The following is a 26657-nucleotide window of genomic DNA, read 5'->3' as shown; positions in this document are numbered from 1 at the left end:
TGTTTTGCTGAAGAGGTTCGACACTCTGACTGGAAGAGTTGTGGAGCTCTTGACCCTGGCATCGCGTGCTGCTTGTGGTCACATTCATCTTTGCCTTTTGAACACACTGCACATGTTCTCTGCATGTGGAAACTAGGGGAACAAAGATGAGTACGCTTTGGTTTTACCCTCAAGAAGATCAATCCTAGCTTAAGCTTAAGCTCAATCCTAGGGGCAAAGTCAGGAGGGAACCAGAGAATTACAACCAATGTGGAAGCCTTAGAGTGGGTACTTCCTGACACATGAGAGATTTGCTTTTAATATTTAAATTCTTCTCTCCATAAGTCACATTTAAAGATATGTATGTACTTTGCTTGCTACCTATTTGATAGGGGCGTGGTTTCCCTTAAGATTGTGTGAGCTGCATTGCATTTCCTTTCTCCTTCTTCCTTCATTGCCTGCCCCCGCCCCACTTCCTTCCTTTACTTTAATTCATAACAACCTTTACTTCAGGGCTGTGTCTTCATGAAGTTGCTCCATGAAATGTTTGCTTTGGGGGCACTCATTCAGTTAATCCAGTAGGTTGGAGTTTGCCTACCCTGTGCTGAGCCCGCGTATCATGGCAAAGAGTGCTTTCAAGGAAAAGAAACCTTTCTGTGTGATCGATACGTCAACGCCCAGAAGCATTGTGACTAGTGTCCCTGTTTCCTATCTTCTGATCAAGGTTATAGGACAGCTGCTCTCAACCTTGTTGAAGCTACTGACCCTCTGGCCAAAGGTGCCCATTCCTTAGAGGTGAAGCCAGGTGCCTCTGGGACAGCAGGGGCTGGTCAAAGGGGACATGGGTTATAATTTTATACAAGTTATATAATTATAATTTTTTTTCTTAAAAACTGTAAAAGGAGATCTTACAAGATGTTAATATTTATTATTTGTGGGTGGTGAGAATATAAATGTTACATTATTTTTTTTCCTCATCTGAATCTTCTAAGTTTCTCAAAAAATGAAAAAAGAATAATAAAAGAATCCCTGTAATGAAGTCAGGGTCAGGGGTTGGCAGACTGTTTCTGTAAAGGGCCAGATAGTAAATATCTTAGGCCTTGTGGGCCAAGAGGCAAAACTGAAGAGAATACAGAGGGGCTTATATAAACCTAAATGGAGCCATTTAAAAATATGGGAAGCGTTCTTAGTTCGCACCCCTTAGAAGCTAATAGACAATGAGCTGTGGTTTCCCAGCCCCTGGTCTGGAAACTTAAGATCAGTCTCCACTGACACTTGTATTTAAGGATAATAGTTACAGAGCCATCAATTATTTTCAAAAGATTATGCCGCTTAGCATTTTCCACACTTCATATCTTCTACCCACAAGTGAAAGACTAAAATCTAAGGGAGGAGGAGATGTTCTTTATAGCTGACTGTGTTTTGGGTCTTTTAATAATAGCACACTCTGACTCTGTGGTGTGTTGTCTGTTTCTCACTTCCAAATTGCCTCCAAGTTGTCATATAGACATGGCCGAAGGTTACCCAGAGCCCTGCCCCCTCCTCTGTGCCAGGCACTGCCTTGGGTCTGTGCCTTGGGTCCTGTTGAGTGCTTGATGCTTGAGAAAGCAATTTCACAAGGCTTAGAAAGCATGTCAAGCAGATCCCTGACAGGGGCTTCCCTGGTGGCGCAGTGGTTAAGAATCCACCTGCTAATGCAGGGGACAAGTGTTCGAGCCCTGGTCTGGGAAGATCCCACGTGCCGCGGAGCAACTAAGCCTGTGTGCCGCAACTACTGAGCCTGTGCTCTAGAGCCTGCGAGCCACAACTTCTGAGCCCACGTGCCACAACTACTGAAGCCCGCGTGCCTAGAACCCGTGCTCCACAACAAGAGAAGCCACCGCAATGAGAAGACCGTGTACCAAAATGAAGAGTAGCCCCCGCTCGCCGCAACCAGAGAAAGCCCACAAGTAGCAACGAAGACCCAATGCAGCCATAAATAAATAAATAAATAAACTTATTAAAAAAAAAAAAAAGAAGATCCCTGACAAGACAACACTCTGCTGGAGTCCTGTTGAACCCCACCCTATGAAGGAAACATCCTGGGACGTTTTGTATTATCTTGTAAGAGCTTCCAAAGGCCAACTTATGTCGTGTCTAAAAGCAGATCACTGGTCACTCCAAAAGACGAGTTAACTGCTCTAAAAAGGATAGGATAGTATTCGCTCCTTTTGGCTGTACGTAATCGGAAACTCCAACCTGCCCAGCTCAGAGAATAAGGAAGTTTATTATCTCGTGTGGTTCAGGCTCTCAGACAAGCCTAACTTAGGGACCAGGATCTTACTGTGATTCTGCTGTCCTGTCCCCGCCACCGCCCCCCTTGCACACACACACCCAGTGTGGCCCTCTCTTTAGTTTGGACCTTCTCAGATGGCTGCTGTAGTTCTGGGCATAACGTTCAGACTTGACACCCCCAAGAGGCAGAAAAGTGGGCTTTAAAAAAAAAAGAAGCAACACCTTTCCCAGGATGGACCCTCAGCAGGTATCCTCCCACAGCGCATACCGAGACCTGGCCACAGACCCTTTCCTAGCCCCGTGGGTGGTCGTAGGAAGAGAACTGCCTCCATCCTGGTTCTGCGGACGCAGCCCATGACCTGCCAGAGCAGAATCAGGATCCTCTTAGCAAAGAGGAAAAGGAAGGGCATGGATATCGGGAGGCAACCAGCACTGCTTCGCACAGCAAGGAAGGAAGGACCCACATTTACACTTTATTTCAGAAACAGGACCGAAAAGTGTTGTGTCCGCAGGGCGCGTTAGTGAGCCCGCGCTGGGGCTCAAACACATCATCTCTGAAACTCACAGCAACTCTGTGAGGGATCTGTTAACACTCCCTTTTTAAAATTGGGGAAGCGGACGTTTATAAGGAACATGGCAATTCTTTTTTAATATCAGTAAATACTGGTACTCTGCTTTTCCTTAGATAATATTGGCAGAGGGGAGATTTGAGTTTCTCCTCCAGGACACCTACTAAAATGTAGCTTATGAGTTGCCACAAATTTGATATATTCATTCTCTATCCATCCATCCATCCTTCAACAGTCATTTATAGAGCAGCAGCCCTGTTATCTTCATTCTAGGGATGGATATTTAGTTAGATAGCCTTGGTCTCTGTCCTCACAGGCCAGCAGGGGACACCAGGATGGGAGCAAGAAACCTCAGGACAAAAGTAGAGGAATGTGCAAAGCACGGGAGGAAGGAGAATCAGCCCAGTCCGCCTTGGCCAGGGATGTTTTCCCCGCGAAGAGGAGCAGGTCATAAAGGACGAGTGAGAGTTCAGCAGGCAGATGTGGGCAGGAAGTGGGCACTCAAGACACAGGGCAGAGCATGAGCTGAGGCCGGAGCCACAGAACAGCCGGGCATGTACTGGGCCTGGCACTGGAGCTGCTTGGTGACCAGAGTGTGGCTCAGGTGTTGGATGACACGGAACAGGAGCCGGATCCGGCCCCAAGGTGATGGAGAAGCATGGAAGGGTTTTAGGTGGAGAAGTGGCACAATCGGGTTTTGCATTTGAGAAAGTCAACCTTGCCCGGTCTGTCCAGGATGCATTTTTCTTCCTTCTTTCCCTGGTTTTATTCAGGGCACCGTATGACAGGCTGGAAACACCTATAGCCCTCCTTACACCTAGTGTGGCTACATGTCCCAGTCCTGGAATTTAGCAGGTGGGGCTTCCTGGAAAGCGTTCATTGGCCCTTCCCTCTTCTTCCTGCTTGGAACTTGGACATAATGCCTGGAAGCCCTGCAGCCATCTTGCAGTCTTGAGGACAAAGCCACAAGCTGGGGATGGCAGAGCAGGACAGAAGGAGCCTGGATTCTTAGTGAAATTGTTGAGCAGCTGCACCCACCCTGACTGCCCACCTCCTGTCTGATGGACAGATCAGAGGTAAATACAAGCACATCCTTTGCTTGTTTAAGCCGCTGACAGCTGAATGTCATCCTGACACACCTGGGGGCATAAAGGAGGGAAGAGCAGGTGGCCACAAAGACCGCCCTGAGGATGGAGAACAGAAAGGGCTGTGAGCATGTTCAGGCAGAAAAACCAATGGGATGCACAGCCCACATCCCTGGAGCAGGTGGCTGTGTGCTGGCCCAGGGAAGCCCACAAGGAGGAGCAGGCATGGGGCGGAAAGAGTGAGTTGGCAGTACTTGCAGGGACATCAGGAAGAGAGGTCCTCCGAGCAGTGGGAGAACTAAGTCTGGGCCGGGAAATGATTCGGGGTCGTCAGCAGGTGGGGTGACTGAGGTCACGACAGGCTGTGGTCATCCAGTGAGCAGAGAAGGGCATGGGCAGAGCCCAGGGAAGGCTGCTATCTAAAGGGCTCATGGAAAAGCACGCTAATTAGGCAGATGCTGTGTTCTTTAAGGCATCTCTGCCTGATTGGAATCTTTCTTTCCCCGGTTATTAAAACAGAAGCTGACTCTCCCAAGGTCCTGATATTTCGATGGCGCAGAGCTCCCCTCGTGGACCTACCTGGTCCGAGCTAGAGCCCCTTTTCCCCAGTAAGTTTCATCTTCAGCCACGCTGCTCAACATCTCCCTTCCGTGGCTTGCTGCTACCTCTGTCTACCTCCCTCCAGTATTTTTGGACGGATTTCCAATTTGATACATGAGCATGCCGTCAGTCAAAACAATCTTTTTTAATGAGCCTCTTGTCCTGACAGCTGTGTTTAAGATAGGGCATGGAAACTGGGTAATGGAAATCTAGAAAATTGTCCATTCTGGATTGAAACCTTACTGTGTGCCCCACGCTCCAGCTCACACACAAGCCTGCCATCTTCTTTTAAAAATAAAGAGGAAATTGTGGATAGCGAAAAAGATGTAATTTGTGCAAATGAAAAAAAAGATCTTCTGATCAGAATCTTAGAGAAGGATGAGAGGAAGGTATAATTATTGAGCGTCGCCTGAGTATGTCACATGCAGCTTCCTGCCGTGTGACCTTGGGCACAGTTCTGAACCTGGGGGTGGTTGGCATTAGTCCTACCTTCCAAGTGGGGGAAACGGAGGCTCAGAGAGGTGGACGCACATGCCACGCTCGCAGCTTGGCAGTGGCAGGCTGGGGTTCAAGCCTTCATCTCCTGAGCCCTTGCCCCAAGCTGCCACTGCTTTTCTAGCCACCAAATATTAATATTAAGAAAATACAGCTCTCCTCTTGTGTACTACACACAGGTTTTGAATTTCCAGGTCATCAGGAAAGGGGAAAATTAAAAAGTTGTTCATACTTCCCATGTAGAAGAAGAATAAAGGGGAGTGAGTCTGAAGGTGGTAGGAGCATAATTAATCCTCAACTCCAGGTGGAGAAGCGATGCTTCACTGCAGACCCTGGAGGCTTTGCACGCATGAGGGCAGCCAGGCATCTCCGGCCCCCGAGCGGAATTATGTCCCAGCAGCACCGCTCTGTGCCCGGGACTGGGAGCTCACGTTCTCCCAAGGCGGGAGTGCAGGCCTTGACATTCGTGAGGGGGTGTGGTGGTGAAGGTGGAGATGCGTGTGACAAACAGGAGCGGGGCCCTCCCCACCGCCTCCCGTGTGGGCGTGATGACGGATCAGTGGATCTCTCTCCACCCGCGCTTCTTGGGAACTTTTTCAGCAAAACCACTCCCTTCCTGATTGAGCTGGAAATGCACAGCCCCTCGGTGTTCTCTGAGCTACTTCTCTGCCACTGAGAATTGTGGTTTCATCCCCCCACCCTCCCACCTTCTTGTAGGAGCCTTGGGAAGGGAAGAGTATCATTTTGTTGATGATTATCTAGGGGAGGTAAAAGTGGAATTTACATGGCTATTTTTTTAGGAGACGAAACGGGGGAGAAAATTTAAAACAAAAGAAATCTCTTCGCCTGACACCAGCTCCTACTCTATAGAGAAAAGAAATCTCTTGGCCTCGGGTGAAGGGTCATTTCGATAGCTGGGCCATTACTTTCAACGCAAGCAAAACAAAAAAGAGAGAGAGGAGAAATCCCAAGAGGAGGCTATGAAGCCTCAGGACAAGCCAGATGCTTCCCGCAGCATGTGGACCAGACATCTGAGCAAATGCCTGAGGTGGCCAGATGTTCGTGTGTTCATAGCACCCACAAAAGAAAGGGTGGCATGAACCCCACCCAGGCTTCCAGCGGAGGCCCAGCCCGGGAGCACCTGACCCCCTGGCAGTGAAGTCATCTCCAGCCTTCTATGGCTGCTCACGCCCTTCAGAAGATTGGGGTTCAACTCCCGTAGCAGCTAACCCCCCAAACCCCTACCCCAGGTCGAGTGGTACAGAGGCAGGGCTGCCTGGCTTGGGTGCTTTTTAACCTGAGAGAGTCTTTTCTTGCGCTGTTGATCCTGCAGCAAACAGGAATGGATGGGCCCCTCCCTGGGGAGCTGGCCATTGGGGCTGGGCAAATGGACACCTTCCTCCCTGCGGAGTCACTGCCCCAGGGCCCCCAAGGCTCTCTGAGAAGCTGCACTGAGTGTCCCCAAGTACCTCAACAGTCCCTGGAGGGCTGGAAGACTCTGAATGTCCCGACCTCCCAGTTTAAAGTATAGAATGATCATCTGACAGCCTAGATTGTACACACTACAGATACAGTTTTCAGGGTTTTATAAGGCAGCTCTGAGATAGAGCCGTATGTCCTGAGGGGAACAATTAAAAGACAGATTGTTGAGTGAATAAAAGCAAGGATCAAATTCACAGATAGCATCTCCCATTTTTGTGAAATTATATGTATTTGTGTATGTGTGTATTTCTATAGACCTATATCTTACATCTGTTTTTTATTAGTACAGCCATTCAAATTATCTGGACAAGGCACACGGAACTCCTAAAATGGAAAGAGAGATTTCAAGAGATTTCCCTCCTCCTTTTTTAAAGTGCCTTGTATTTTTATAATATTTGATTTTATTTTTAGCAAGCATGCCTTGTTTTTTGAAAAAAACCTTTTTGTCCGGAAATATTTTCAAACTTACAGAAAAGTTGCAAGTAAAAAGAACACCTATATACCCTTTACCCGGATTTATCTGGCATTTTACCCCAATTGCTTGATTTTTTTATTGTTTGCAATAGATATTGCAAGTATATTTTTCTGGTCTGTTTTTCTGATCTATTTGCATAGGGTATGTTGCATGCATCAATGTGTGTTTTATTTTCCCTTCCTTACACAAAAGGTAGGCTCCTATATATGCTTTCCTGCACATTATTCACATTTTTCTTTGCAATCATTCAGTATCAGTTTATGGAGATCTTCCTCGGTTTGTTTGTTTACAACTGTGAGTGTACCACAGTTTATTCAACTGCTCTCCTAAGGCATGCATTACTTTTAATTAATTTATTTATTTTTGCTGTGTTGGGTCTTCGTTTCTGTGCGAGGGCTTTCTCTAGCTGTGGCAAGCTGGGGCCACTCTTCATCGCGGTGTGCAGGCCTCTCACTATCGCGGCCTCTCTTGTTGCGGAGCACAGGCTCCAGACGCGCAGGCTCAGTAGTTGTGGCTCACGGGCCTAGTTGCTCCGCGGCATGTGGGATCCTCCCAGACCAGGGCTCGAACCCGTGTCCCCTGCATTAGCAGGCAGATTCTCAACCACTGCGCCACCAGGGAAGCCCAGGCATGCATTACTTTTGAAAGCAGAAAAACAAAGATAACTAGTGAAATGGAAAATTTAAAACCACTGAAGAGAGCAAGCTGAGGCTCTGATAGAAAGTCTGTCGTTTTTAAAGTGGGTGGGACCACGGGAGAAGCCAGGTGGCTGGTGAGCCCTTGAGCTTCACAAATAGAGCGATAGTGATGGCAAGGGGTCCACACGAAGTAACTCTCTTAGGTCGCGGTCTCTGGAGGCAGAGCCTGAGACTGGGATTGGAGGACACGTGAGGGAACAAGGAAGTAACAACGGGACAGGGCAGGCGACAGAGCTAAGAAGGATATGTGCTCAGCTGGAGTCGGACTTCAGCCTGATCCTGCAGGAGCTCCAGAGCAGGGATCTCACCAGAGGTGGTCCCACCTTGAGTGGAGGTGGTGGGGGACTCCCCCATCCCCCATATACGGTAATGTACTTTGAGAATGTTGAAGAGTTCGAATTAATGCATATAATGGGTCTTGTTCCTGGTGCTTGGCCTGTAGGAGATCTTCAGCAAATGATAGCTAATACTATTATAGTCATTCTTCCCTTTTTTCCTTTTATTTTTTTCATGACAGCTTTATTGACATACCATACCATTAACATACAATCCACTTATTTAAGATGTCCAGTTCAGTGGTTTTTAGTATATTCACAGAGTTGTGCATCCACCACCAGAGTCAATCTTAAAACATTTTCATGACCCTATAAAGAAATCCTATCCCATTAGCGGTCACTGCCCCATTTCCTCCCCAACCCCTTCCTCCCTCCCTGCCCTAGAAATCTACTTTCTGCCTCTATAGATGTGCCGGTTCTGGACATGTCGTGTAAATGGAGTCGTACTATATATGGTTTGGGGGCTGGCCTTTTGCACGCTCCTGTTGTTCCGTCGTGGGCTGTGCCCCTCCCCCACCCCCAGCCCTCAAGGGGAGGTCACCACTTGCGTGCCGTGGCTTCGGTTCAGTCATTCAGGTCTCCAGAGAAGGGCAGCTGTGAGCCATTAGCAGCCAACCTGCCCAGCAGCTGGCGGACGGACACACCAGCCTGTGAAGGAGCCTAGTGGGGACGCCATTGGAGTCCCGCAGAGTAAATCGTGTGAATGGGCTTCGTTAAGAGTGAAATGAAAGGGATTACCCAGCATAATAGAATAACAGCAGCAGTTACTCAGAAGTTCTGGGTAAACAGAAACGTATGTTGTCCTGGGCAGGGTCCCTTTTTAACTTCTTCAAGGCTCTTCCTCGAAAGATCAAGCAGGGAATGGAATCTCGGTGACCAAACTCTCACACCCTTGGTGGGAATTTTAATTGGTTCATTTTCTGAAGGATCATTTGACAGTTATTTCAAAAGCCTAAACTATGGGAATATGAAAGACTAAATGATTCCCCTAAGATCAGGACTCCTGTTTTACATCTTATTGGAGGTTCCAGCCATTACAAAAAGCAAGAAAAAGCATAAGGTTCAAAAGAAGAAGTAAAGCTGTCCCTATTTGCAGGTGATATGATTGTTTACTTAGAAAATCGTAGGAATCTACAAAACAATCTCTAGAACTAAAAAATGAATTTAACAAGGTCCCCAGATATAAACTTAATAGACAAAAATCAATTGTATTCTTAATACAGTTATGTACAATATATACTAGCAGCAAACAATTGTCAAGTGAAATTGTAAAAATAATTCTATTTACAGTAGCACCAAAAACCATAAAATGCCTGGGAATAACAAAAAATATCTTAAGTTCTCTACCCTAAAAATTATAAAACATTCCAGAGAGTAATTAAAGACCTAATTAAATGAAAAGATAGACCACGTTCATAGATCAGAAGACTTGTTAATATGGCATTTTCCCCAAATTGATCTATAGAGTCAACATAATACCAATCAGAATTCCTGCAGTTTTATTTTGGGTAGAAATCCACAAGCAGATTCTAAAATTTCTATGGAAATGCAAAGTACCTATAATAGAAGAACAGTTTTGAAAAAGAAGAACAAAGTTGAAAGACCTATCCTATCTGACTTCAAGATTAACTATGAACCTACAGTGATCAAGACTGTTAGGCATTTGGTATTAAAAGATAAATGGATCAGTGGAACAGAAAAGGGAATTCAGAAATAGACCCAAATTTATATGGTTAATCAATTTTCATCAAAAGTGCTGAGGCAGTTCTGGAAACAACTTCCAGTGTCCATCAACAGTTGAATGGGTAAACAAATTATGGGATATCTATACAATGGAATAGTTCTCAGCAATGAAAAGATGAACTATTGATACATGGATGAATCTTTCAAAATTAATGCTTCCATGATTCTTGCATGAAATCTTTAAAAAGCATGCTGGATGAAAGACACCAGAACCACCCTCCCCGAAAGGTGCATACTGTGCGATTACATTTATATAAAATCCAAATTAATCTATAGAAACAAAAATCAAGTTGGTGGTTGCCTGGGACAGGGATGGAGGGAGGGAGTGACTCCAGAGGAGCACCAGGAAACTGGCAGTGATGGGTGCATTCATGACCTTGATCTTGGTGATGGTTTCCAGGAGTGTACATATGTTAAAACTGATCCAATATGCACAGTTTATGGTTCTTCAGTTATACCTTAAGCTGTACCCAAAAGGGGGAGGTGTGTTTTGACCCAGCAGTTCAACCTCCTTGTAAACTTTGGAAACTGATGACCCTGGAGCCAGCCTTTTTTGTCTACTTGTACATGTGGTGTAGTTATCATTTTTGCTCTGCAAAAGTGCCTTGTTGTATTTGTGCCTTGTTGTATGATATTCATAATTAAGAACTTCTATTAAAGAAATACTCAGTGCTTTAATTAATTAATATAAAAATGGCTTTCATTCATTTGGTACCTACTGTGTGCCAGGCACAGCAGAGCTGTTTCTCACAATAGCAGCTTTGCAGAGTAGCTGTTATTATCCCCATTTTATAGATGATGAAACTAAGGCCATTCAGTTAAAAAGTACCAATGCTGGAATTGGATTTCCACATCTGCCCCACACTGTTCAATATAGGCTCTAAGTGTAAAATACACACTGAATTTTCAAGAACTTAGTGTGGAAGTAAGGATGTAAAATTAGTAATATTTTATATACTGAATAGATGTTGAAATGATAATATTTTAGATACATTGGGTTAAATAAAATACATAACTAAAATTAATTTCACCTGTTATTTCTTTACTTTTTTTAATGGAGTTGCTAGAAAATTCAAAAATTACACGTGAGGCTCACATTACATTTCTTTTTGACCAGTGCCACCTCAGAGCTCTTTCCACATCACGTTGTCTGTGTGAGAGACAACTAGGAGGTTAATTCAACAGTGTATATTTATATTTATTGAGTGTAAAATGTATGCTGGTTAAATTTTATAGTTTCCCTTATTGGTGCATTTGTTTACTCTGTAAGTCCATTAGCTACTTAATTTCAAGCAAAAATTGTCAGCAAACAATTTTTTCCATATTTCAGGTCTGGATTACTTTTTTAGATGGAAGGATGTGAACACTCTTAGTTTAAGGTAGATACAGAAGTCTCTGACCATCAGGACAGGTGCTCCTGTTTATAGAATAATTGACCAGTTTTGTGTTCTTTAAAGCAGTGTTCTCTTGGGCAAATATGCTGGTGTCTTCTGGTTGGAATGGCATCCATAGTTTTATAAACTAAACTACAAATTACTTTGTCCTTTGTTGTTTACTTTATCTGGGAGAAGCACAGAAGCTTCCAATTTTTGAAGAATCAAGAAATCGTGACTGACCTTTGATCACCCAAATGTATTTTTTAAGTTGGTATACTTTTCCCCCATTACTGGGGGTGGCCCTCCTTCTAGTTTTGTAAATAAAGTTTTATTGGATCACACACATGTGTTCACACACTTTCTACGGCTGCTTCCATGTCACAAAGGAAGGCAGAGTTGAGTAGTTGCGACAGAGACTGAATAGCCTAAAATATTTACTATCTGGCCCTTTACGGAAAAGGTTGGCAGACCCCGGGTCAATTAAGTTACAGGTGATCCTCAAAAGGAGGTCCATGGGGCTTCCCTGGTGGCGCAGTGGTTGAGAGTCCGCCTGCCGATGCAGGGGACACAGGTTCGTGTCCCGGTCCGGGAAGATCCCACATGCCACGGAGCGGCTGGGCCCGTGAGCCATGGCCGCTGAACCTGCACGTCCGGAGCCTGTGGCCTCCGGGAGAGGCCACAACAGTGAGAGGCCCACGTACCGCAAAAAAAAATAAAAATAAAAATTAAAAAAACATGTAAAGTAGCTCAGAACAATGTCTGGCAGATGGTGCACATTCCATAAGTAATGCTGCTGCTGCTGCTGCTTCTTGTTATTATTATTACTACCCTAATCATGACCTCCCTTCAAGTCCCAGGTCAGGCACAAGCAAAGAACTGGAAGAAGCTGAGGGCGTGTTTAGGTCGAAGCCACCCTCTCCAGGAAGCCTTCTTACTGGGCCCCAGCATCATCCGTGATCCGTGGCACTTTGGACCTCCAGGGTGGTAGACAGAGCATCTACTTCTGAGTCAGTCTGATCTAGGTAACAAATCCTAGCTGTATGACCCTGGACAAGTTACTTAACCTCTCTGTGCCTGATCCCATCATCTGTAAAAGGGGACAGTATCTTCCTCGTGGGGGGTCCTTATGAGGCTTACCTGAGATGATGCACGTGCAAAGTGCTCAGCTCAGAGCAGATATTCTGTAAATAAAACACCGCTAAACCGTGTTATTTTTACTTGCTGCATTTTATTATGAAAGCACTTTCCAGTACTACCCAGCTGTAGACTTTAAGCTCTTGATTGCTAGGAATGGTTGATCTGGGTGCCCCGCTAGGCTCCACCAACACCTGGCATCGAGAGGGAGCTCTGCAAATGTTTATTGCCTCGAATTGGCTGAAGAAACAACATCCTGCCTCAGCCGAAGAACGGGGAGCAGGCCGTTGCCTTTCTCCACAGTCCCTGGCAGCCATGGGCCATGGACACTTAGGCATCTGGAAAGATACCTGCCAGGAAAATGCTGAGCGTGATTATACTGGAATCTATAACTCCCAAATTGGCAACTCAAAATCGTAATTTAATATGAAGAATGTCATACTGAATGAGTCAGGTGGGCCTTAACCCCGATATTGGATCAGCAGCTGACGTTCCAGCCCTGCCTAAGAAACATCTGCTTCTCCCCCTTTGCCTCACAGCCATCCCAGGCCACTGGCCGCCAGCAGGGATCACCGTCTCCAGGCCTGCCTCTTGGCTGCCTGCTGAGGAAATTCCTTACCTGCAGGAGGGATTATTTATGCCTGCTTTCTGTGTGTTCACACCAACCTTTTCCTTTTTAAAATTTTCCTTTTCTTTTTTTCTTTTATGAGTCCCATATTTTTCCTTACCACTGAGACAGAATAAATTGAGTGTGACTAATGATTTGTGACACAAGTTTCACTGCTACAGCTGGCAATGTAAAGATGCCAAGCATTTTCATAAGTGTATACTCAGGATAAAAGAAAAAACTGCCCAATTAGAATCTGTTCACACTTTCCAAGCCTAAGTAACACTAAAGACATTAAGGACATCAGTTTTTAAGCCCCAAATTGTACCGGGGTGCATCCCGATTTCCTGGTTGATTTGAGGCACATTTCTGATATTAGAATATTAAATTATATGGAGATTGTATCCCAATCCTCTGATTGATTTGAAATGAATTAGAATCAGGACAGCTTAAAAATTGCTTTTATAGCATTTTTATGACTTGATACCATGGAGAAATAAATATGAAGCTAATGCCACGGAGGGCGTACTCTTGATGCAGGGGCTGTCTCTGCTGCGGATTTTCCTGGTGGTAATTTAAGGAGATGCTTGTAAGAACTCCTTACAGCAGTTCATAATTTAAAAACAATCTATACGTGATACTCAATTAAGGCACCATAGAGGCATGTCAGCCACAGATGACTGATAAACAGTCCGAATGGAAATTCTGCACAACTCTTGAAAACACCACTAAACACCACTAAAATCAATCCCCCATCAGGAAAACCATGATTTATTAATATATTCTCTACCGCTATCGAGTTGTGAATCAATGCGTCCCCAAGTAGAGGACTTCCCTTGTGGCGCAGTGGTTAAGAATCCGCCTGCCAATGCAAGGGACACAGGTTCGAGCCCTGGTCCGGGAAGATCCCATGTGCCGCGGAGCAACTAAGCCTGTGCGCCACAACTACTGAGCCTGTGCTCTAGAGGCTGTGAGCCACAACTACCGAGTCCGCAAGCCACAACTACTGAGTCCGCGTGTCACAACTACTGAAGCCCGTGTGCCTAGAGCCCGTGCTCCACAACAAGAGAAGCCACCGCAATGAGAAGCCCGCGCACCGCAACGAAGAGTAGCCCCCACTCGCTGCAACTAGAGAAAACTCACGCGCAGCAACGAAGACCCAACAGAGCCAAAAATGAAATTAATTAATTATATTTTAAAAAGCTAGTAGAAAACCAACATAAGTAAAACTTCTTGCAGGTCCTGGTGGCAGGGCCTGAACGTTGCAAGACCAGCTGGTCATGTCTGCGTCCCACTCCAGCAGGGGAGCCTCGGGGCATGATGAGCACCTGCTGTTTACTGGGCACACGTTGCCAGCATCCGAGCTGTCATCCAAACCTCTCTGCCACCCGTGAGACAGGTATTATTATTGTCTTACAAATGAGGAAGTCGAGGTTCACAAAGGTCAGTAACCTGCCCAAGGTCCCAGAGGGCAGAACCTGAGTCTGCAAGAACCTGAGCTCTTACATCCGAGTACCATGGTTCTGATCCCGGCTGCCCTGATTTCTAACTGAGTAGCTTTGCCTTGGTTCCTTAACTTCTCCGTGCCTAGTCTTCTCATCTGTAAAATGGAGATGAGTCCTGTGTCCCTAGGACAAAGGTCTACTGGGAGGATTCAGGAGATGGTGGATTAAAAAGTCCTTAGGGGGCTTCCCTGGTGGCGCAGTGGTTGAGAGTCCGCCTGCCGATGCAGGGGACACGGGTTCGTGCCCCCATCCGGGAGGATCCCACATGCCGTGGAGCGGCTGGGCCCGTGAGCCATGGCCGCTGAGCCTGCACGTCCGGAGCCCGTGCTCCACAACGGGAGAGGCCACAGCAGTGAGAGGCCTGCGTACTGCAAAAAAAATAAAAAATTCTTAGGATCCTGCTGCTGCTGCCCTCGACCCACTCTGCCTCAGTGTTTGCCCTTCTTTGGGACAGAATCAGGAGACATTTTTGGGGTTCAGAACTCCTGGACTTCCCAGGAGGTGCGAAGTAGAAACTCCCACTACCAAATACCAGGCTCCTGGGTCCGGTTCCAACCCAAGAGGAGGCTCCCTCACTTCCCACCTGAGTCTCATCCCTGTGTTTTGCTTTTCCCTGGGCCAACTGGGAATATCTCAGAGCCTTGAACTCTGCACCAGAACCCAGGAGAGTGGAGAGTCTTTCATACGTCCCTACTTTGAGACAGACTTTAGCCTCCTGCCTGACCATCCCGTTGTAAGTTTATCACATGGTCATTGCCTGATTTCCTGTTCAGGACTCCGAAATGTCAAGTTCTTCATTGTACTGGGCAGGGGGGAGGGGGGGATCTCTTTTACCAGAAGCAAGAAGATTCTGAACACAGCAGCTCTGCTTGCCGACAGCTCTTTCATCTTTATTTCTAGTCCGCTTTAGGCTTCTTTGCTCATCTAAAAATCCTCATCTGGTCACATTTCTGTGACTTGGGACATTATCAGTAAATGATGAGCCCCCGGGGACCTGGGACGGGAAATGGATGGGCCACGCTGATGGCAGAGAAGCCCGGCTCTCCACAGTCCACCGAGACCCCTTCTGAAAGGTCTGCCGGTCACTGGCACAGTCCCCGTTAACACTCCTGTCTCTGCGAATGCCAACGAATAACGGCGTGAAATCTAAACATAAATGAGTTTTCACAGCTAATTACGGCGAATGCGAGCAACTTTCAAAATTGCCAAACATTCCTTCCAGAATAGTACATTTTGCAACTATGAATTAGGCCTAAAGAGCCAAATTTCATAAACATAATTTAGCATACAACCAAATAATAATACTAAGTGCTTTCCGACCGGCCGTTAGCAGCTCCCCGAGGTGGGTCTAATCGCACACTCTCCCATTTGGGCGTCTGACGGCACAGGCCGTAAGGCTCGGAAACCCCAGGAAGGCAGTGGAGGAAGCAGTCATTTTCACGGCCCTCCAGCCTGAGTGATCAGGAGCTGTTCACTTCCCCAACTTAACGGCGATACACCCAACCCAGCGGTTCCAGCTGCAGCTTTTAGCCACACAGCTCCGGCCCTGGTGTGGCAGCACCTCCGTCCCTCCTGTCGTCATTCTTTCCCAGTGCACGTCACCTTGATGTTTGTTTGTGATCGCCAAATCAATGCATGATCACTGCAAACATTATAGTAATAAAAACGTAGAAAGTGATGCCCGCCCTTGCTAATCCCACCCCACCACCCTGGTGGTGAAATCACCTGTGTGAGTTTAGTGTCTGTTTCTCCCCCCATTCAGCTGGGGGTACAAACTCAAGCACACACCCTCTTATACGGCCGTTACCTTTATTTTACAAAAACAGGATCACACAACACTTCTTTTTACATCTTGCTGTTCGTACTTAATAATATATTTGGTGCCTTTCAGTGCCGGTACATGTAAATCAACCTCTTTTTTTTTTTTTTAAATACACACACTATAATTTATCCAGTCTCCCATAAACGAATATTACAAACAGTGCCTCTGTGAGCACTGTTTATTTGTCCCCACAAACACACCTACATCTGTGGGCTCTTCTCTGGGTATCTCTGAAGGATAAATTTATATGAAAATGGTGGTGTTGGGTCAAGGGGAATGCACAGCAAAATGTCAGAACCTAATAGCACCTAATTACCCTCTGAAATGAGTTGTATCTGTTTGCATCCTAATAACAGTCAATGGAAATAGCTGTTTCTCTCCACCCTTGGCTGTTTTAAGTAGGGAAACCTGGGTCATCTTCCTTTCCATCCCTAGCCATGGTCCAGGGCTGGCAGACCCACACCTGCCCGCAGGTGGGTCTCAGTTCTTGCTGCTGGAGAGTGGCTGTAGTCTCCAGAGCTCTGTTCAAAGTCTCCCAGAACCCTACTAACAAGAAGGGTTAAACAATTTGATCGTATTTCCTTCATACCTTTTTTGAATTACTGTCAAATGCAGAACAGTTTTCTCACCACGAGGGTCCCTCCTGTAGCCACACCCACTCCCAGCCCCCTTCATCCCTAACTCCTAGCAACTATATCTATAATTTTTGTCACTTTAAGAATGTTATGTAAGTGGAATCATACTGTATGGAACCTTTTGAGTTGGCTTTTTAAAATCAGCATAATCTCCTTGATATCCACTCAAGACGTGGCCTGTGTCAATAGTTGATTCCTTTTTATTGCTGAGTAGTATTCCATTGGTGTGGGTGCCTCTTGACTGTGACCATTTCTTAGACTTTGCTTATTTTTGATGACCTTTACAGTTTTGAGAAGTACTGGTCGGGTATTCTATAGAATGTCTATTGGGATCTGTCTGATGTCTTTTTCATGCCAGAATTATGGGTGTAAGGGAGGAAGACCACAGAGGTCAATTAGTGTTTTAATCCCAGTCATATCAAGGTACATACCATCAACCTGACGTATCATCACTGTTGATGTTCGTCAGTTTCTCCACTGTAAAGTTACTTTTTTAAAAAAAAAAAAACCCTCTTTATACTTTACTCTTTGAAGGAAGTCGCTATGCACAGCCCATACCTAAGGGGTAGGGAGTTATACTCCACCTCCTTAAAGGAGGAATTTCCACATAAATTATCTGTTAGTCTTCTGTATGGGATGTTTGTCTCTTTTCCCCACATTTATTCAGTCAGTTATTTGTATTAGTATAGACTCATGGCTTTTTAAATAAATTTCCTGCCCCAGTCTTACAGACACCCATTTCTCCAAGGATCCATAGTTCCTTTTGTTGGAGAATAGAAGTAGAAACCAAGATGTGGCTGCTCCGTGTGCTCCCTGCTAGCATGTGTCCTTGCTCCTAGGCACTTGCACCTGACAGAGCAAGAAATGTGTCTCTCTACTAACCTGTGTACATACACATCTATATATATTTCCAGATGTCAGCAGGGTTTACACGTTAAGGTAAACACAAGTTCATACTGATGTCTCCAACTCTAATCCATTACCACATGGATCATTCTAGCCTCCTCCCCTTCCCATACGGGTTTAAAAAAAAAAACAATCTTTTTTTATTGAGCTGTATAATTCACATACCGTACCATTTACTCCAAAATTCAGTGGCTTTAATATATTCACAAGACTGTGCAACCATTGCCGCTGTCTAATTCCAGACCATTTTTACCATTCTGCAAAGAAACCCTGTGCTCGTTAGCAGTCATTCCCACTCCCTCTTTCCCCTCTTCACCCAGCAACCACTAATATACTTTCTTTCGCTGTGGATTTGCCCATTCGGGACATTTCTTATCAATGGAGTCATACAATATGTGGCCTTCTGCATCTGACTTCTTTAACTCGGCATAATGTTTTGAGAAGTGGTAAACTCTTAGTCTTTATATGTCCAAACATGTATCTGTTTTGCCCTTAAACTTGAATGATGGTTTAACTAGGTACAAAATTTGAGGTTCACAAGTACTTGCCTTCAGCATTTTGAAAGTATTACTCCCTGATTCTTTTATGGCTGAGATGCCTGCTACCTGTCTAATTGTCATCCCTTTATAGTACTTTTGCCATGATATCTTTTTTTTTTGGCTGTGCTGGGTCTTCGTTGCAGTGCGCGGGCTTCTCATTGCTGTGGCTTCTCCTGCTGCGGAGCACGGGTTCTAGGCGCACGGGCCTCAGCAGTTGTGGCACACGTGCTCAGCAGCTGTGGCTCATGGGCTCTGGAACGCAGGCTCAGCAGCTGTGGCTCACGGGCCCAGCTGCTCTGCGGCATGTGGGATCCTCCCGGACCAGGGCTCGAACCCGTGTCCCCTGCATTGGCAGGCAGATTCTTAACCACTGCACCACCAGGGAAGTCCCACCATGATATCTTTTTAAGACTTTTCTTTCTGATGCTACATAATTTTACCACGGCATATGTCAGTATAAATTGATTTTTATTTATCCTATTAGTACTTTTCATTTGAAGACCCATATGTTCCTCCTTTCTGGAAAATTCCAAATAACCCATCCTTTGGGTTCTTTGAACTTCTCATTCTTATTGCTTATGTCTGGGTGTCTGTGTTGTTTTCTGATTCAGCTCCACATTTCTACCTTTTCATTCACTAATTCCCTGTCTGATTCGTGTCTAGTCTAGAATTTATCCCATTTATTGAGGGTTTTGTTTTAAAATTTTAATTCATATGTTTTATGTCCACCATTTCTAAATTTCCATTACCAACCCTTCTCATTCAATTCATGCCCGTTTCGTTTCACAACATCTTGTTCTTTTTAATGGATATTTGTCCTTTATTGAGTACGTTTGATATCCTAAACATTTATTTTAAGTATTTCTCAGACAGTTTATATCATTGATTTCCCCTGAAGTGAATTCATATTCCCGATTGAAGAGTTTGAAGACTGTCTTACTTAGCATGAAATTTTCACGGATGGTGGAATTTTTTATTTCAGGTTCAGTTTGGGTAAGGGGTATTTGCAGCGGGGGAGGCGGTGGTTTTTCCCTCACTTTTCCTCTTGACCGACTTCTCCCTGTGCAGGGGTTTCGGCCCCCATCGGGGACCAGGCCTCACGATAGTGCTTTAGAGTCCTGGCCCTCCAGTCATCCTGCGAAACCGTGTTTCGGTTTCTTGACTTGAACCTGTGTCTGTCCTTCCTCCCTAGACCCGTGGGTTGCTATAAGCCTTCACCCCGTGCTGTGCTGGAGACAGCTCCTACCAACACATGAAAACCAATGATTAAGTGTTAGAGAATTGTGTGAGTTGGTTGTTAAACAGCCATTGTTAGAATTTAATTATACAAACTCATCATTAAGTAAATTATATTAAGACGCAAGGGTAATAAATGCTCATACTCGACACTTAACCATTTTCTAATTATCTTGCTCCGTATTATTCTCACCCCTGCTCTTTGGCTGCGGACAGCTCTCGTATGTGTGTTGGGAACACTCCGTGGTGGTGGGTGTGCTCCTGGGCATCTCTTGACCACTCTGGTTCAGTGACATCACGTTGGTCATTTGAAATCGGCCATCATGAGAATGTTAACTCCATGGAAATGAGTAAACATTACAAATCAGGTCCTTTTTTTTTTTTTTCTGGAGTGCTTGTACCAGGGTGTACCAGCCCACCACCACCCTGGAACAGGGCAGCGGTGGTTTTCTTCAGTCTCCTTCCATAAACGGAGGTATTATTAACACCACCCCTGTTTCCAGCCGGGAGCCAGCCTTTATTGCCTCATCTCAGAGAAAGTGCTTTCAATCTTGATTATCTTGTAAGAGCTCAACTCCCACTCATTACTCTGCCTTCCTGCTTTTTTTCTGGTCCATAGAGCTATTTATTTTGGTATTGAAGCTATCTCTGTCCTTTGGTTTTTTTAAAAATATTTTATCCATCATAGATCTAAGTTTGGAGAGGAGGAGGTACATTAAATGTTGACCATGCTGTGCTATCTTGATTAGAACTCCATAAACATTATTTTTTTTCAAAAAGATTTTAATATAGCTGTCAGTAATCTTGATGCTAGACAACAAATGATTACATATACCATAGTATATGATTTACGCTTTTAAAAATTCTTAGAGGTGTACTCTCCACGTCCTAAGATGAATAAGATACACCAGAAGTCCTTAGATGCCCGTTGGCTAACCAGCAAGTCCAGTCCTGGGTGGCTGATCTCTGCGGCACTAAGCAACCAATGATAAGTTAAAACAGCTTTTCCTAGAGTCAGGACTCCTGGCTGGGGGTAAGGACAGCTTTGCACATACAAAATACCAGAAGGACATTTAAACCAGAGAAGATGTTACCTACTAAATCCCATCTCCGTTTTCACAATGAGAACACTGCAGCTTCCAAAATAAAGCTGTATCCTGTGAACAATGAATAACAGTGGGCATTTGAATTGGGTGTCAATTATAGAGATTTGAAGGAGTGCTTGTAAATAGCTTGTTCTCTCGTGGTGTGGAACGTGTACCTTCTCCTTGCTGCATACATGTCTTCACGTTTTGTTATTTCACTGGCCCTATCTTTGGCTCCTGGACTCAGAGATTCCTGAGAAATATGAAGGAATTAATGAGTAAAAGGTATCTGTTTAAAAGAGAGGGACAAGTCCACCTCCTTATCCCTTCTCCTATTTCAAACCTTTTTCTCCTTCCATCCAGCTGTTCCTTTATTTATTTTTTTAACGTCTTTACTGGAGTATAATTGCTTCACAATGGTGTGTTAGTGTCTGCTGTATCACAATGTGAATCAGCTATACGTATACATACGTTCCCATATCCCCTCCCTCTTGCATCTCCCTCCCACCCTCTCTATCCCACCCCTCTAGGTGGACACAAAGCACCGAGCTGATCTCCCTGTGCTATGCGGCTGCTTCCCACTAGCTATCAGTTTTACATTTGGTAGTGTATATATGTCCATGCCACTCTCTCACTTCATCCCAGCTTACCCTTCCCCCTCCCCGTGTCCTCAAGTCCATTCTCTGTGTCTGTGTCTTTATTGCTGTCCTGACCCTAGGTTCTTAAGAACGTTTTTTTTTTTAGATTCTATATATATTTGTTAGCATACGGTATTTGTTTTTATCTTTCTGACTTACTTCCCTCTGTATGACAGACTCTAGGTCCATCCGCCTCACTACAAATAACTCCATTTCATTTCTTTTTATGGCTGAGTAATATTCCATTGTATATATGTGCCACATCTTCTTTATCCATTCATCTGTCGATGGACACTTAGGTTGCTTCCATGCCCTGACTATTGTAAATAGAGCTGCAATGAACATTATGGTACATGACTCTTTTTGAATTATGGTTTTCTCTAGGTATGTGCCCAGCAGTGAGATTGCTGGATCATATGGTAGTTCTATTTTTAGTCTTTTAAGGAACCTCCATACTGTTCTCCATAGTGGTTGTATCAGTTTACATCCCCACCAACAGTGCAAGAGGGTTCCCTTTTCTCCACACCCTCTCCAGCATTTATTATTTGTAGACTTTTTGATGATGCTGTTCTGACTGGTGTGAGGTGATACTTCACTGTAGTTTTGATTTGCATTTTGCTGATGATTAGTGATGTTGAGCATCCTTTCATGTGTTTGTTGGCAATCTGTATATCTTCTCTGGAGAAATGTCTATTTAGGTCTTCTGCCCATTTTTGGATTGGGTTGTTTGTTGTTTTGATATTGAGCTGCTTGTTTATTTTTGAGATTAATCCTTTGTCAGTTTCTTCGTTTGCAGATATTTTCTCCCATTCTCAGGATTGTCTTTTTGTCTTGTTTATGGTTTCCTTTGCTGTGCAAAAAGCTTTTAAGTTTCATTAGGTCCCATTTGTTTATTTTTGTTTTTATTTCCATTTTTCTAGGAGGTGGGTCAAAAAGGATCTTGCTGTGATTTATGTCATAGAGTGTTCTGCCTGTGTTTTCCTCTAAGAGTTTTATAGTGTCTGGCCTTACATTTAGGTCTTTAATCCATTTTGAGTTTATTTTTGTGTGTGGTATTAGGGAGTGTTCTAATTTCATTCTTTTACACGTAGCTGTCCAGTATTCCCAGCACCACTTATTGAAGAGGCTATCTTTTCTCCATTGTATATTCTTGCCTCCTTTATCAAAGATAAGGTGACCTTATGTGTGTGGGTTTATCTCTGGGCTTTCTATCCTGTTCCATTGATCTCTATTTCTGATAAACATTATTTTTCATAGACATGTACCTTCTACTCTATGGCTGTTATATAGGCCTCAAAATATTTCCTTCATCTCTCCCAAGGTCATTCACCTTTTCTCCCTTCTCTCCTCGTCCCCTAGTACTTTCCTGTATGAGTTACAAGAAACAGGTTAATAATGTATTATATATATATGAGTTATCCTTGAAAAGATTGTGGATGTCACATATGCTGCCTTCTTATTTATCATATGCTGAATAATATTATGCATTTACTATAATAATATGTGTTGTTCGCAGAAGAAACCGCTGGAGCCCCCAAGTTACCTAAATGGAAATCCTTGGCCCCCTAATGTTTTTTCCCTTCCCTGCAGGTATCAAAGCTGTGTTCTCAGGCCACTACCACAGAAATGCCGGGGGCACCTACCAGGACCTCGACATGGTGGTATCATCTGCCATTGGATGCCAGCTGGGCAAAGACACCCACGGGCTCCGAGTCGTGGTGGTCACCGCTGAGAAGATCGTCCATCGATACTACAGTTTAGATGAGCTGAGTGAGAAGGGAATAGAAGACGATCTGATGGATTTGTTGAAGAAAAAATGATTGCCGATTATGATTTATTCACTTTTCACTTCTACTGGTTTTTCATTTTGGAAGAAACAGCAGCTGCACACAACCCCATATTGAAATAAAAAAGTGTACCAGGCAGATTTGTGAATTTATGTCCTTTCGCTTCAATGAGAGAGCTAGGTCCTGTCGTAAATGATATTTAAAATAGAACTGCCCTCCCTATGCAAAAGAGAGGGGAGGAGCCTGGGAATGAAAGAATAAATGATATTATTAGAATCTCTCTGCATGGGTGATTGAATAAGTTCTCCTAATGATGTGTCTCTCAACTCTGCTCTGAATTAGATGGTTTTCTGGCATCATATGGTAAATGTCAACCTATCGATCTCAGTCACACCCTGATATCCAAGTGTGATCTCTGATGATTCTTTGAACAAAAGTCATCTGATTATAGTAAACCGTGGTCACAACTCCCCAAATGCTAGGCAAAACGAAGATCATCTCCTTTCCTTCCTAACAAAACAAATAATTGTGTTCCGTTACCAGAGCCAGAAACTCATCTGGCTGAGGAGCTGAGTAGCCGACATTTACTCTTAAAGTCTCGGGCATCTGTTATGGCCGATGATGAAGCGGATACAAGTCAAAGCTCGAGTTTACCTTCATGGCGGCCTGAAAAGTCACCTTTGCCCATAAATCGTCCATATTCAAAAACCTCATCCCGGAGACTAGAACCGAAGCCCTAAAAGGCCGCCTCTGCAGTCATGGGCAGCACGTCTTATTCACTCACGTTCGCATTCGCTGCTGCAGTAACTCCCTCCGCAGGTGGATGTTCTCGTGTGATCGGAATCATCCTCCGTTTGTGAGACTCTTAGCTCTGTCTTCTTTGACAGAAAACATGGGAATTGATGCAGAGTTCTTCAGAAACCAAGCAGAAATTCCTGTGGGGCAAAAACAGTGCTTTCAGCCACGTTATCTAAATTGGCACCAATTTTGATTAGATGTGCTGATGCAGGATCCCTTGACCAAGGAGCGGGGATGGGTTAAAATCAGCATTGTCTTTGTTTAATCTACCTCGCTGCTGCTTCTCTGCGGCTCCTGACCACTGCGTAATTTTATCCATGCCGCCTTTTCCAGCAGTCATCCTGGTGGACAGGGAGCCTGGGTACTCGCCATCCTGCCAGGAAAACTTCACAGCGTTATGCAGTAGCATTCAGTCATTCTAACAAAACAAAAACACAAAAAACTGGTTGCAAATGAACTGCAAAGTCCATTAAATTAAAAGACTTTCATGTTAAAAAGCTTCAGTCAGTGTAGCAAAACCATGTGAAATTAAATAGAAAGATAACTGGATAAATAAATTCATAAGGAACAAAAGACAAGAAGTTAATTTTACTACAGATCGGTGACACACCATAGCTCATTGTTATGTGGCAAGAAATTAAAAATTTTCAAAATTAGAATGCTCCTGTTTTAGAGTTCTGCTGCATTCTTGCTTCGCATTCGTCTTTCTTTACAACAGATGGGGATAGAAGAGATCAAGAAGGGGAATTCAGTAAGAGGCGTAACGAATAAGCCATGCGTTTGAGGCCTGGGATGTGGTAACTTCAGAATCGGACGTGAGCAATGTGAACCAGGACCATCAGTGTGGATGTGGGTCTCCTGGGGGAAACGGGGAGAATTTAATCACCACGGACTGGAGCTCTCTTAGTCACGTCACCTGTGCAAAATGCTCTAGACTGTGGCACTTGGGTTTGGGAAGGATATGGGAATAATTAAAAGTAATTGAAATGAAACTTCTAAATCTCCTTCTCCAAAAACCTAATAAGGAAGATAATTGATTCAAAACACAGCAAGAATATGCTACGAATAGGGAATCCTATGAAATTCTCACCATTTTTAAAGTAACCAAACGGCAGTATTCCCCAGTGGTGATAGGTTCAGAAAGCAGTTAGGAAATGATCGTGTATCATTCTGATAATAATTACCAATGCGTTCACTTATGAGTCCTTTTTCTTTAAAAAAAAAAAAGACATATATTTTTTAAGTGCCTTATACTGGGATAAACAATAAAACACACCATGATCATAAGTGCTATGGTTTCGAATGTTTATTAGGTGCTAAGTACTGTTTTAAGTCCTTTGGCTCAGAGAGGTGGGGCCGCTTGGCCAAGGTCACTCACCTCACCAGTGGGGAGCGAAGGATTGAGATACAAACAGTCCAGCTGTTGAGCCTACGCTCCCTGACATTATCCTCTTTCCCGGAAAACGTTTTTCACAGGTGAGAGGTTCGTACCCGCTCTTGGCAACACGGCACCCAGTTAGCTGGAGGCCCTGGGACTTCATCCCAGCGTTTGTAAAGCCTAGGCAAGGCCCAGAAGCCCCTTCTCTGACACCAGGTTCAGGGTGGCAAAAGCCTGTCCAAGGAGCAGGTCGTTCCAGGCAGAGAATTTTCACTGGAGGAGATTGAAAAGCTGAATTGAACCGTAATGGGCCACAGGACACAGCTCTGGCCACAACAGTAAACACTTCATCAGATGAAGCTTCCCTTCTTGTTTATAGTTTTTACCCCAGCGGGTAGGAAGCCAGCATCTCTCTCAGGGCAGAGAGGGCCACCTAATGCTCCCCCGCTCCAATTAATCATTTTAATTGGGAAAAAAATAAGGGGCTGCTAATGGAGGAAGCTTATTTAAAGTGATCTAGAACTGGACTGTCAGGACTCAAGGGTGGGTTTGTGAGTAGCAGGTGGGGAGATGATCATCTAACTGCATTTGGTTTTTACAATAAGTAAGTTTATCTCAAGTCTTCAGTCATGTTTACCCCAAGTTGGAGAACAGGGAAAAAATGTAGTAAACTTCATGGCACTAACAAACAGAACATTTCATAATATCCTGATTTTTCAGCATTGCTAGTTAGTCAGTCCCTAATAGAGGGTTATGAGGCAAACACTAGTTTTAAGCCTGACTAATGACACTAGGACTGGGAAAAGAATCTAAAAAAGAGTGGACATATATGTATATATATAACTGATTCACTTTGCTGTACAGCAGAAACTAACACAACATTGTAAATCAACTATACTCCGATAAAAATTACAGTATGGAGGTTCCTTAAAAAACTAAAAATAGAACTACCATATGACCCAGGAATCCCACTACTGGGCACATACCCTGAGAAAACCATAATTCAAAAAGAGTCATGTACCACAATGTTCATTGAAGCACTATTTACAATAGCCAGGACATGGAAGCAACCTAAATGTCCATCATTGCATGAATGGATAAAGAAGATGTGGCACATGTATACAATGGAATATTACTCAGCCATAAAAAGAAACGAAATTGAGTTACTTGTAGTGTGGTGGATGGACCTAGCGTCTGTCATACCGAGTGAAGTAAGTCAGAAAGAGAAAAACAAATACCGTATGCTAACAGTTCTATTAAAAGCATATATATATATATATATATGGAATCTAAAAAAAAAAAAGGTACTGATGAACGTAGTTGCAGGGCAGGAATAAGGAGGTAGACATAGAAAATGGACTCGAGGACATGGGGTGGGAGGGCGAAGCTGGGGTGAAGTGAGAGTAGCATCGACATATATGCACTACCGAATGTAAAATAGTTGGCTGGTGGGAAGCAGCAGCATAGCACAGGGAG

The 26657-nt window shown here is 44.3% G+C and overlaps 1 protein-coding gene across 5 annotated transcripts in view; it reads left to right on the top strand.

The window, feature by feature from the left end:
* CPPED1 (calcineurin like phosphoesterase domain containing 1) overlaps positions 1-25923 on the top strand; it is a 116709-nt gene extending 90786 nt beyond the window's left edge. For all 5 annotated transcript variants that reach the window (XM_079944206.1, XM_079944207.1, XM_079944203.1 and 2 more), the window contains one exon: positions 22809-25923. In XM_079944206.1, the coding sequence (XP_079800332.1) occupies positions 22809-23038 (230 nt within the window). In that variant the 3' untranslated portion in view covers positions 23039-25923. The remainder of the gene's footprint in view (positions 1-22808) is intronic.
* Positions 25924-26657: the final 734 nt, after the last annotated feature.

Source organism: Stenella coeruleoalba (assembly GCF_951394435.1).
Source record: "Stenella coeruleoalba genome assembly, chromosome: 15".
Lineage (NCBI taxonomy): Eukaryota > Metazoa > Chordata > Mammalia > Artiodactyla > Delphinidae > Stenella > Stenella coeruleoalba.
The sequence above is the reverse complement of the archived record's forward strand: the minus strand, read 5'-3'. Positions and strand labels throughout refer to the sequence as shown.